We start from the raw sequence: 13,052 nt of genomic DNA on the forward strand, positions 1-13,052 counted from the left end.
CTTTCAGAATAAAAGCTGAGCAAGCAGCGCAACAGATTAGTAAACAAATAAAAATTCGAATGTAGAGGAGTAAGTGGCTAAACAAATAAATACACAAAAGAGAAAATGTTACCAAACAAAAAGAACATTATAAGTAAGAGTAAGAACTCAAACGTTTTAGAACTCAAATCTAATCAAATATTTGGAACAGTAGTTTGATATTATTTCAAAACACTATTGTTAGGGATTTTTTCTGAATGAGTGAGAATGTTTTCAGGCATAGAGTAATACATTCAGTTTTAGGATTAATGATCAAAAAATAATTAAAACATAAAATTTCTATAACAACTATCAATTTTTATTTGAATAAAAGAAGACTTTTGTAAAATAAGTATTTGCAAGGGCGTCAGTTTGTTTTCAGAATTGCTGGGGACAATAACCATACACTTGAGTGGGGTTTAAAAATTGCTGGGGACAATAAAGTAGGCTAGCACAGGGGTCGGCAATCCGCGGCTCTGGCCACATGCGGCTCTTCCATCCATCTGATGCGGCTCTCTGTGCTTGTAAAATAATGAATGGATATTTAAATAAAATGCTTTATATTTTACTGCATTAATTTTACATCTGTATGCCAATTCTAAATGTAAAGATTGTCTGCGTAAACCTGAACAGTTCCAACCCGGTCTTACTGTGAGACCCGGGTTGACGCGTCACGCTTGTGCGTAATCATATGGGCACTTTATGAGCTGGAGGATGTCAGATTCTGGGATTCTCCTCAGACGGCTCCTGGATGCGTCGCCACATTGGAGACAGGAACAAGCACTATTCAGCCAAAGTTTCATAATCAGGTGTGGCAGTGTGAGTGTCCTGTCACAGTGTCCCGATAGATAATGCGCCCTGGCTACTTGGCCAAGGGGTTGTCCCTTTGGCTGACTGGTTAGAGCGTATGACTCTCACCCGGGAGTCTGGGGGTCGAAACGCACCCGGGCCCACGTTTCATTTGACTGTTTATTTTGACAGATGAACTCAAGGATGTTGCTTGGTTTGAAAGAATTACCCCGACGCACACGGATGCGCATGGATGAGCTGACATTTTAATCGTTAACGCACATCGCGGAGGTAAAATATTCCCATCAGAACATCAGAGCTTTATACTGGACACTGTGTTCAGCGTGGCTCGGAGCGCCCACGGTGGACAGTGAGCTGAAGATCTGGGGTTCGCAGCGCAGCGCAGAACCGGCGCATGCGATAAGATTTCCTCCCACTGAAACAGTCTGGAAACCCGGTCTCTCTGAGGGATGTGTCACTTGGAAAAATGTTCTTTTTATGAAATTATGAAACTTTGGCTGAACAGCGCTTGTTCCCGTCTCTAATATGGAGACGCATGACGCGTAGAGACATTTGATTACGCACCAAGTTTATGTGGAGCAGAAGCGGTCGGGCAAGAGAATGCTGCTGTTGTGTCCTTGAGCAAGACACTTAACCCACCTTGCCTGCCAGTGGTGCCTGTGTATGGCAGGCCTTGCCTCTGTAAGTGCGCCCCAGGACAGCTGTGGCTACATCGTAGCTCATCCCCACCAGCGTATGAATGGGTGAATGACTGATTGTGTCATGAAGCACCTTGGGGGGTTGTAGAACCTTACCGGCCATTTACCAATAATAGATCATATTTCTTGAGGTGTAAATATGGATTGCTGTAAAGTGTTGCTACTTCTCGCAAAATACGTGACTTTGGGATGCAGTGTGGAGATATATGTATGTGTGTATATATATATATATATATATATATATATATATATATATATATATATATACATATATATATATATATACACGTATAATTAACTGACTAAGGAAAATCACCCAAATCTCACAAAAATGCTTTCAGAATTCTTTTTTTTTTTTATTTATTAAATAATTCTGACATCATCAACGGATGGCATCATATAGCTGAAGACACCTGTGTGGGCCTCTTAATCGACAGAGTTTTATCAACTGAGCCTGAGTCACGAATCAGCTCCCAGCTGGGACACACATCAGGTCTCTGCTGGGACACACACCATACCAGGTTTATTTATAAAGCACATTTAAAAACAGCATGGCAGCTGACCAAAATGCTGTACAGTAGTAATAAAAAGGAGAAACCCCAAGATAAAAACAAGATAAAAATCATATAGGAGATAAAAGGAATAACCTAAAAATTTAAAAGAAACATACTAGAGTTAAAAACAGAGTCACAATAAAAACATAAAAACAGTAAAAGCTTGGTCATTGATCAAAAGCTAAATGATAGAAGTAGGCCTTCAGTACAGGCTTGAATCGACCCAGTTCTGGGGCCTGTCGAACACTAAGGGGGAGAGCATTCCAAAGTTTAGGAGCAGCGAACGCAAAGGCCCGCTCCCCACGAGATTTATACCTCATTTTTGGGATGCACAAAAGCAAGAGATCTGCCGATCTCAGGTTTCTGGTTGGAGCATAAGGCTTAAGCAGTTCTGACAGATAAGCAGGGGCTTGACCATTCAGGATGTTGTAAACAAAGGTCAAAACCTTAAACTAGATGCAATATTTAACAGGCAGCCAGTGCAAGCGTGCAAGGACAGGTGGAATGTGACAGCGTCCAAAGGTGTTTGTCAGGAAGCTAGCCGCCACATTCTGTACTCTCTGAAGACGCTCAATTGCTGAGACACTGACACCAATAAGTACTGAGTTGGCATAGTCTAAATGTGAGGTGACAAAGGCGTGAACAACAGACTCCAGCTGTGGTCGTTTGACTATTGACTTTAAACGTGAGATGCGACGTAGTTGAAAAAAACAAGACCTGACTGTAGCGTTAATTTGTGAACTCACTGACAGATCAGAGACAAGTTTCACTCCCAGACTGGTTACACAAGATTTGAAATTTAAAAATGGTAGATAGGAAATCACCAGGTGCATGCTTTGGATTTATTGGATTAAAGAGAATGGCGTCGGTCTTGTTTTCGTTAAGGCAAGGGAAGTTCTCCGACAGCCAGCCTTTAACTGCAGTAATACAGTCAACGAGAAGGCGTGTCTAGTCAGGTTTACTTAAAGCCAAATAAATCTGTCAGTCGTCAGCGTAAAGGTGATAACTTATTCCAAGGTTTGCTAAAATCATCCCCAATGGCAATAAGTAAATCGAGAACAGGAGTGGCCCCAGAGTCAAACCCTGAGGCACACCCCGGCGAAGTGGGGTAGATGGAGAGGAAAATGTGTCAATGTGAACACTAAATTGCCTATCTGACAAATAGGACCTGAACCAGTGAAGTGGGGTCCCTTTCACCCCCACCCACAACTCCAGCCTCCTAAGTAGGATGTCATGGTCCACTGTGTCGAAGGCAGCAGAGGTCCAGGAGTAACAGGACATGGGAACCAGTATCAGTTGCCACCAGGATATCATTTAATACACGAAGGTGTGCAGTTTCTGTGCTGTGGTGAGGCCTAAAGCCAGACTAAAAGTGGTCAAGGAGGCTTTGATCTCCCAAGTAATTGGAAAGTTGAGTGTGGACTACTTTCTCAATAATCTTGGATAAAAACGGGGTTTGGAAATCGGACGATAGTTAGAAAGGTCAGTATGATCTGGGCCAGGTTTTTTCAGTAGTGGATGCACGACTGCATTTTTGAAGGTGGTTGGAATCACTCCAGTCGAAAGGCTGCTGTTGACAATTTCCAGAATAAATGGTGCCAGCACAGGAAGGGCCCCAGCTAGTAGTTTGGGTGGGAGGGAGTCCTCACACGTCAGCTCCCAGCTGAAACCCACCAAACCTATGGTGGGAAGCCTGCTGTTTGGGAAAACAGGCCAAATTTGACTTAAAAATGAATTTATATTTGAATTGTAACGACGATCAAAGCTCTGAAAATATGTCAGAGGCATGAGGAAAGATTTTTGAATTGGATTGCTTAGAAAAGTGTTGGTTGTGGGGGAGCATGCTGCTCCAGTGAAGAATATAAGGGCTCTGCCAGATGCTGGCAGGTCCCTTAATTAATATTAGAGCCAGCAGTAACTAGATAAATGCATCTCTTTCCAAAAGATTGCTGAAAAGCTGAGCAGATCCACCAGGGTAACAATAGGTTAGGATTTTGGGTCGGGGGTGAACTGGAGCTCCCAGAGAAAACCCCCACGCAGCACAAGGACACACAGAAATGATGTGGAGGTGTGTTTTCTGTGACGTAATCCTTGTGTGGTCATTTTTTTTAAATTTACAGACGACTAGGTGGTGATGTGTCAGGGAAGGGACGTGATTTAGTCACCCTTGATGGAAGTTCTCTTATTTTGTAATCATCTAAAAACGAACTAAAAACTAACAGTTTGATTATTGATCTTATAACTAATGAACTAAAAATGCATCTAAAAACTATAATAAACCAACTAAATGTAACAAATGAGCATTTAGACTCAGCCGTGGGAGCATATCGGACTCGACCTAAGTGAGAACGTGTGTGCATCCACTGCAGAACGTGGTATGTATAACCCCATGCTGTCGTTCTTTGTTTAAAACACAGAAACAGTTTTGTTTCCTGTTTTTCCGCTACGTTTCGTCTGCGGCTGCAGACTTCCTCAGGCTGACGCGTGGTATCTATAGATTTAGCAACTATGTGCTGCTACAAAGAACAACTCCATATACTTTTTTCTAAGGTCCCGGTATAAACCTTCTCCTTTGTTCAGATCTTCCTGAAGTTTGCTCTTTTCTACGTCTAACTGCTGTGCCATCTGGACTCTAAGCGCCTCTTTTTCAGACTGAATAGTTAAAATAGTTTGTGCTGCTTCCTCACGTTCTTTTTCCATCTCCTGTTGTAAACTTTCTATCTGCCGTTTACTATTAAAAACCTCAGTTTTATACTTTTTCTCGAGGTCCTGACAAGAAACCTCTCTCTCCTCCAGATCTTTCATAAAATTCCTCTTTTCTGTTTCAAACTGTCTTTCCATAGCTCGTGCTTTGTCCTCCATCTGATTATAAAGCTCTACTTTTTCATCCTGAACAATCCTAATCATTTCCTCGTTTTCTTTACAAAGTTTCCTTTCATTCTTTAACTCCCTGTGCAAATTTTCCACTTGCCGACGGCTCTCTGAAAGCTCACTCTTATAATTTTGTTCCAGGTCTTGATATAAAACGTCTTTCTGCTCGAGATCTTTCATGAAATTCATCTTTTCTGTTTCAAACTGTCTTTCCATAGCTCGTGCTTTGTCCTCCATCTGATTATAAAGCTCTACTTTTTCATCCTGAACAATCCTAATCATTTCCTCGTTTTCTTTACGAGCTTTCGCTTCCTTCTCTAATTCCCGGTGTAAATGTTCTACTTGCTGACAGCTCTCTGAAAGCTCAGCTCTATACTTATTGTCGAGGTTTTGATACAAAACGTCTTTCTCCTCGAGTTGCCTTATAAAAGTTCTCGTTGTTTCGTCGTACAATTTGTTCAAATCAGATGTCTGCTGCTGCATTTGGGAACAGAGATCTTCTTTCTCTGCCTGAATAGTAAAAATAATGTCTTCTCTTTCTTTACGAATTTGTTTTTCCTCTTCTAACTCCTGGTTTAAATTTTCCATCAGCTGTTTGACATCTGAAAGCTCAGCTCTATATCTATCGTCGAGGCTTTGATACAAAACGTCTTTCTGCTCCAGATTCTCTTCTAATTGTCGTATTTTTTGTCCATACCGCCGTTCCATCTCATCGGCATCCTTAATCGTTTGAAGACGGAGCGCCTCTTTCTCTGCCTGAATAGTGAGGATAATATTTTGTTGTGTTTCCCGCGTCTCAGCATGAGATGCTTTCTCTTTTTCTAGTTCCTTCAATGAAACCTTCAGACAATCGTTTTCAATCAAAGTGTTCACTGTTTCCTTGTAAGATCTTCTCACTTCATGATGAGCCTTTTGTTCTTCAAGAAACATCTGTTTGTAATCGTTTGCCCGTTTTTCAGCGGCTAAAACTTTAGCTTCTGCTGTCGCGATGCCTTCCTGAAGGGAAATTATGAGACAGTCTTTCTCTTTCAGTGTTTCAATAGTCTGCTCATAATTTCTCTTGGTTTCATTGTGGGACTTTTGTTCGTCCTCAAAAGCCTTAATGACCACTTGTGACGCTCGACTCATTTTTTTGATAGTTTCAGAAAAATATACCTTGGCATCTTGGCATCGCTCATGTTTTTCTGTGGTCGAAAGGTTGTTCAGCCAGTTTATGTCTTCCTGGTAAATTATGGTCTCCATTGATGCTTTTTCTGTGATTTAAATGTCTTAAGAATGATTAATATGTGTGCAGATAAGCTATCGGCGAATGTAAGACCTCTTCTCTTCTGAGATGTGTTCTCTAGGAGACGCTCTTTAATACTGTGTGTATGACGTCACTGAGCCCTTTGTATAGGCCACGCCCCCTAACGGAGACCACAAGCAGCAGCGCAGCAGCGTCTGGATTGGAACCGCATAACTTTTCACAATAAGAGTCTGAAACATAAAGCATGCATCTCAAAAGACCTTAGGCTTAAATATTGTTTTGTTAAACATTTTCTCTCATTATTATCTGACAACTGGATTTTGAGGCTAACTTAGTTTAAAAACTTTAGTTGTTTATGAGGAACGAGTGATTTCTTGAGACTCTTATTTTGAAGGGTTAAAGTTCCGTTGTGCACAATACCCTTTACAAAAGTAAACAGTGCCTTGTACTGATAGAAATTAAAAAATAATTTGTAAGATATAGATTTAATTATATATATACATATATATATATATATATATGTATATAAATATATATATATATATATATATATATATATATATATGTATATAAATATATATATATATATATATATATATATATATATACATATATTTATATATAACTCATATTTCTACTTATTAGTTTAGTTGTGTTTCGTTTTGAATAAAGAGTATTTTAAAAGGCTTATGTGATGTATTAGAAAATGTTAAAAGTTATAGCTAGTTATGCTAATGTTATGCAAGGTGAAAATTGTCATGTTAGCAAGGGCATCAGTTTGTTTTCAGAATTGCTGGGGACAATAAAGTAGGCTAGCACAGGGGTCAGCAATCCGCGGCTCTGGAGCCGCATGCGGCTCTTCCATCCATCTGATGCGGCTCTTCCATCCATCTGATGCGGCTCTCTGTGCTTGTAAAATAATGAATGGATATTTAAATAAAAAGCTTTATATTTTACTGCATTAATTTTACATCTGTATGCCAATTCTAAATGTAAAGATTGTCTGCGTAAACCTGAACAGTTCCAACCCGGTCTTACTGTGAGACCGGGTTGACGCGTCACGCTTGTGCGTAATCATGGGCACTTTATGAGCTGGAGGATGTCAGATTCTGGGATTCTCCTCAGACAGCTCCTGGATGCGTCGCCACATTGGAGACAGGAACAAGCACTATTCAGCCAAAGTTTCATAATCAGGTTTGGCAGTGTGAGTGTCCTGTCACAGTGTCCCGATAGATAATGCGCCCTGGCTATTTGGCCAAGGGATTGTCCCTTTGGCTGACTGGTTAAAGCGTTTGACTCTCACCCGGGAGTCTGGGGATCGAAACGCACCCGGGCCCTCGTTTCATTTGACTGTTTATTTTGACAGATGAACTCAAGGATGTTGCTTGGTTTGAAAGAATTACCCCGACGCACACGGATGCGCATGGATGAGCTGACATTTTAATCGTTAACGCACATCGCGGAGGTAAAATATTCCCATCAGAACATCAGAGCTTTATACTGGACACTGTGTTCAGGGTGGCTCGGAGCGCCCACGGTAGACAGTGAGCTGAAGATCTGGGGTTCGCAGCGCAGCGCAGAACCGGCGCATGCGATAAGATTTCCTCCCACTGAAACAGTCCCAGTCTCTCTGAGGGATGTCACTTGGAAAAATGTTCTTTTTATGAAATTATGAAACTTTGGCTGAACAGCGCTTGTTCCCGTCTCTAATATGGAGACGCATGAGCGTAGAGACATTTGATTACGCTCCAAGTTTACGTGGAGCAGAAGCGGTCGGGCCACGGCAGGTGAAACGTTCCTAGCCTACATGAAGTGAAACTGTTTAATTGTAACATTAATATGTTACTGGACACGCTGGTCTGGTTGGTTAGACCAGTGTTTGAAGTGGAAAACACACACACACACACACACACACACACACACACACACGCACGCACACACACACGCACACACACACACACACACACACACACACACACACACACACACACCAATCAAGATAATGCTGATAGCGTGGGCTAGAAGACAGGTGATGGTTTACGTATTTAAATGATGATCAGGCTGCTGTAAAATGTAATCTCCATCCACATCCAGACACAATTATCCTCTATTCTTTATTTGCTCTGCTCTTGTCTGGGCTGACGGAGCTGATGGTGTGCGCGATGCGCCTAACTAGCGGCTGATGCACATTTTACGCATTTGGAGAGGTGGGCTGGATGCTTTGCGTTTACTGGAAGACGGTCCACTTAACGCACGGGTGTAGACTACATATTAATGACAAATGAATGAAAATTAAATTGTGAGTTTTTACTTCATATTTTATAAGTAAAAAGGATGGGGGAACACATTTATGACGTCTTTTTAAACTAAATTTTCTAGCGCGACCTGCCTGCTTCACTTAAGTCACTGCTTATTAAGGTCTGTCCAGAATTACCGTGGGAAACGGGTAATAATGGCTCTTTGATGGGAACAGGTTGCCGACCCCTGGTATAAGATCTGAGCTGGTAAAACAAAACTCCTCATCAGCAGGCGTTTTTGAAAGTGGGGGGGACACAGCTGCCAATCACAAATTTTGCCGGGGACATGTCCCCGGCGTCCCCGGTTAAAATGACACCAATGAGTATTTGATTTGATAACAGTGATTCGTTTAGTTGTAGTCCATCTCTTCGCCACAAGGAGGCAGGCGTTCCAAAGAGTTTTCTGTTTCTGTGACGTTGTCGCGCGACGAAATGACGACATGTCCTCGTTGTCCAATATGGCGAAGAAACAACGTGGGAAAACCCGAACAGGTTATTTTTTAAAAACAGGTGATGTAGAAAAACCAACTAAAGCTTTTGCATTGACGCTGGAATCGAGCGACGATGAGGCGCCAGAGGAGGTTACCTTTGAGGACTCCAAGGCTCAGGCTTTACGGAGCCTGAAACGGGCGCTGGACTCGGCTAAAAGGTAGCTAACTGTTAGCTAACTAAAGGCACTGCGACAAACTCCCCTAAAAAATAAACGCAAGTTATTTATCCCGAGAAAACCTCCAAGCAAATAAATTACAGGTCGTGTTTTATTGTGCATTCTTGTTAAATTGGTGATCTTTTGAATGGTTGCAATTTTTGCAGAGAGAAGGAGCTGCTGAAGGAGAAGAGGAGGAAAAAACAGGAGCTGTTCCAGGAACAGAAGGTGTGTGTATGCGCGCGAGCATTTAATGTGGCTCTTGACTGGAGTCATCTGTGCTTTTGTATCTCTACGAGCCGAGTTCATTTCTGAACGTATTCATTAGTTTAAGAATCTGATGTTTGCATTTAGATCTTTTATTTACAGTCTGGGATGTTCCTAGTATTTGTAGAAGCCATCATGAACTAACACACCAATAAATAAAACCCAGATCAGCTCAAACTGAGCTCTAGATTTAAACTCTAAATAACATCAGGCTGGTAATTAATAAGGCCCAGTTAAAGGGATGATGTCTTTAAATGAATCAAGTAAGAGCGGAAACACAGCTTAAAGTATTAGTACATGTCCTGTCATCTGATAGAAAAATCATTTAATTATGGATAATCGTGTTATTGAGGTAAACATGTAAACTGCTGCAGTATTTTTACCACCTTGGGATACGTTAGTCTTCACCAGCATGTTCATCCTAGTTCACAAATTACAGGTGAGCTTGACTTTTCCCTCCTTTTAACGTTTGCATCATTTCTCCACAGAAAAGAAAGCTCCTGCCTGTTGAAGTGTTGGAGGAAATCGACTCGCCCCCTTCAGAGTAAGTTTTTATTCAACTCCTGCTCTATGGTTTCACTTGTTTTGTCCTCTGACTCCCATCATCCCTCTCCTGGTTTTTCTGTTTCTCCAGGAAACACAAACAGTCGGAGGATGGAGGTAAAGCTGTTTCCTGTTCTTCAATCAATACTTTATTAATCCCAGAGGGAAATTAGAGTTTTCGGTACACACAATTCAGAGATCAGACATACATGGGCAAGACACATGACAAGAATTGGTGACTGTGGTAATTTGCAACCTGAGTCGCGCTACCTTAATAGAGATAAGAGGGTAACATGAGGAATTGGTTCAGGTGGAGGGGGGAAAAAGGCACTTCAGAGTTACCCTCCCACCAGGAGGGCAGCTTTGCTCTGCAAAAAAACACCTCAGACAGATATGCAACAGACTTCAGACAACACAACATGAGACTCCAATAGGAAGGCGGCGGGGGGGGGGGGGGGGGGGGGGGGGCTGGGATCCTGTTTCCCCCAGCGAGAGCAGCCATCTACGGCGCTCAGCCACTGTACAGTCACAGGTGGGAAGGAGATCTTGGAAGAAGCGCAGAGCACATTGACTCCTGCAGGTTGATGACCTCGCCAGGCTGCAGTTCACTAATCCGGGGGGGGGGGTCGGGTTTTCACATTATCTGTCTGCATTCCTTTGTGGGGGTTTGTAGCCGCTCAAGGCTACCAGGGCGTCAGATTCGGATAGTAAGAATTTGTTTGGTTCAGGCTGAGATAATTTTCCTCTCTGCCTTCAGTCTTTAAACTGATCATTCCAGTCCTTCAGTGAAGCCAATTTTGGGTTTTTAAACCTGTCCATACCGTCCGGTGACTCTCTCCGAGATGACATCCATTTTGCGCACTAATACCTGTATCGCAGCTAGAACATTGTCCAGCTTACGATTCACCTTGAGTAACGTCCCAGTCTGAGAAGTCTCCACACGGTGCTTTCCGTGGTTGCGGGTCGCCCTCCAATCACTCCCGTCTTCTCAAATTTCCAGAAAACCAGATATCCTCCCACTCCAATCAGGAGAAATCCAGTGATCATCAGACCAAATATCCACACGTCTTTGATATCCTCAATGAACAGCTGGCTGAGGCATATGATCTTCCACTCCTTCCAGGAATCCAGCATATACCCCACCGGGTGCGTCCCCTGTGGACATGTGGGAGCCCCCTGCTCCGTTCTCATTGTTGAAAAAATCTAAATCTGTTAGAATGCAAATGTTAAGTGAAAAAAAAGCTGCTGATCAGAATAACTTAAATTTATTTTTTCACACAGCGGAAGAGGAGGCAGAAGACAGAACGACGAGTGTCAAACTTCCAAATGTCAGAATGTATGTAAATATTTTCCTTTCATTGAAAATGACATTTTCATTGGTCGACTTGAAATTTTAGCAAAACTGCTCATCTTCACACTTTCAAAGGGCTGAAATTTAAATTACAACAAAGCAATGTGGAGTTTATTGTATCAAGTGGAAGGAAACCCGAGTTTGACTGTAGTACTTTAGTTTCTGACTAGTCTGTAATCGGGTCACTCTATGAAACGAGGATTTTCTCCCCCAGCTTTAAAGGAAACTACACGGTGAGAGCGGCGACAGAGCAAACTGCAGCAGCAGCCTTCCAGCGGCAGGCAGCAGAGGATTTCATCCAGTCGAGACTTTACGGACCAGGAAGCTGCAGAGGGACAAGTAAGACTAAAACAGCTGGAAACCATCGCGAACAAGAACTAGAAGTCTGTTCCAGATCTGAGTCTTGATCTAAAATCTGAGCTCAGATACTCACTTAGATATTTTAGTTTTAATCAGTACTGAGCTACAGATTACTCATCTCTATTGTTGAATAATTCTAATTAAAATCTGCTGTTTGATCTTAATACAGAATAAAATGAGTTTAATTGTTGGTGTGCAGGCTACACTCTGAGGCAGAAGTCTGAGAAGACGATTATCTGTCTCAATTTGAGCTCTGCTACAGCAATGTCCCATCTCGTCTCACCGAGGCGTTCTCTAGATGTCCTACTGGAGACACGATGGGGACATTCAGTTTTCAGGCTGATTCTCAGCGTGTTGTTAGCCTCTATTTATGCTTCTTGTTTCTCTTCTAGATAACGAGCTTCTCTCCATCCAGAACAAGAACGGGGGGAAGAAAAGTGCAGCGGTGCAGTTCGTTAAAAAAGGCTGGGGTAAGTTCAGCGTGGGCGGAGCTTCTCACACAGGAAAGGAAATGTCAACACGTCAGAACATAACTGAACCGTTTGTGTTTGGTGCAGCCTGTGAGAAGAAAGCAAAAGCAGAGAAGATGAACAAGAGGTGGATCCACAAACAGCAGATTCCCTCCAGCTGATGCGACAGACGTGTCGGATTAGAATCTTTAACGGGCCTCCTCCACATCGACCTGCAGAGTTCTGCTCAGAGAATCTGGACCAACCATCAGAAACAGTTTTGGACCGGGTCGGTCTGGTGACAGAACCGGGCTCAGCTGCAGTATTCACTGAAATGTTTACGTTTGGCTTTAAGAACTTTGTTTCCCCAAGCATCTCCTGTGAGGATCTTCGGTTCCTGATGATTAAATAGTTTAGCAAATTTTTTTGCTGCAGGTAAACAAACTGATTTATCTTTGAGAAACAAATATTTCAGTTTCTGTAAATTATATTTAATCTGTTTTCATACGCTTCCTGTCCATTTTCATGTTCAAGGACAAACTAGTAATTTTGTTCACTCAAAGGTAAATGTGTAAAATTGTTTTCATGCTAACAGAACCCTTAAGCCTTTCGGTCACGTGAATTTTGAGGAAACGTGTGAATGATGTAGAGCCAAATGTTTTTCCAGATTATCTTCAGACACGTCAATTGGGATTAAACTGACCCAAATCCACAAATTCCCTGGAAAGCAGAAAGAAACAGGAGCTTTGAGCATCACACTCTCACACACGTGCTCTCATTTGTTTTAATAGAAATCTTTTCACCCGCACACAGATTGCACATATTTTTTTTCTCCAAATGGACACAGTCAGCAGTGGACAACTTACTGGTTGACATCTTCCGTTTCCAGCGTGAGCGCGCTAAAAGGAGGATAAACGAAAAGAGACATCTAACTTGATCTTA

At 42.2% G+C, this 13,052-nt stretch overlaps 1 protein-coding gene across 2 annotated transcripts; it reads left to right on the forward strand.

Moving 5' to 3' along the window:
* The first annotated feature begins 8,539 nt into the window (after positions 1 to 8,539).
* On the forward strand, positions 8,540 to 12,615 carry nol7 (nucleolar protein 7). 2 transcript variants are annotated; one of them, XM_015956002.3, is made up of 8 exons: positions 8,540 to 9,143; positions 9,308 to 9,368; positions 9,896 to 9,951; positions 10,042 to 10,067; positions 11,232 to 11,286; positions 11,516 to 11,640; positions 12,054 to 12,131; positions 12,219 to 12,615. In XM_015956002.3, the coding sequence occupies exons 1-8, from the start codon at positions 8,935 to 8,937 to the stop codon at positions 12,290 to 12,292; spliced, it is 684 nt and encodes a 227-aa protein (XP_015811488.1). In that variant the 5' UTR covers positions 8,540 to 8,934; the 3' UTR covers positions 12,293 to 12,615. The 2 variants fall into 2 exon arrangements, with proteins under 2 accessions (XP_015811488.1, XP_054599613.2); XM_054743638.2 differs by lacking the exons at positions 11,232 to 11,286; positions 11,516 to 11,640; positions 12,054 to 12,131; positions 12,219 to 12,615 and adding an exon at positions 10,951 to 11,225.
* The last annotated feature ends 437 nt before the right edge of the window (positions 12,616 to 13,052 follow it).

This window comes from Nothobranchius furzeri, chromosome 11 (genome assembly GCF_043380555.1).
Source record: "Nothobranchius furzeri strain GRZ-AD chromosome 11, NfurGRZ-RIMD1, whole genome shotgun sequence".
NCBI lineage: Eukaryota > Metazoa > Chordata > Actinopteri > Cyprinodontiformes > Nothobranchiidae > Nothobranchius > Nothobranchius furzeri.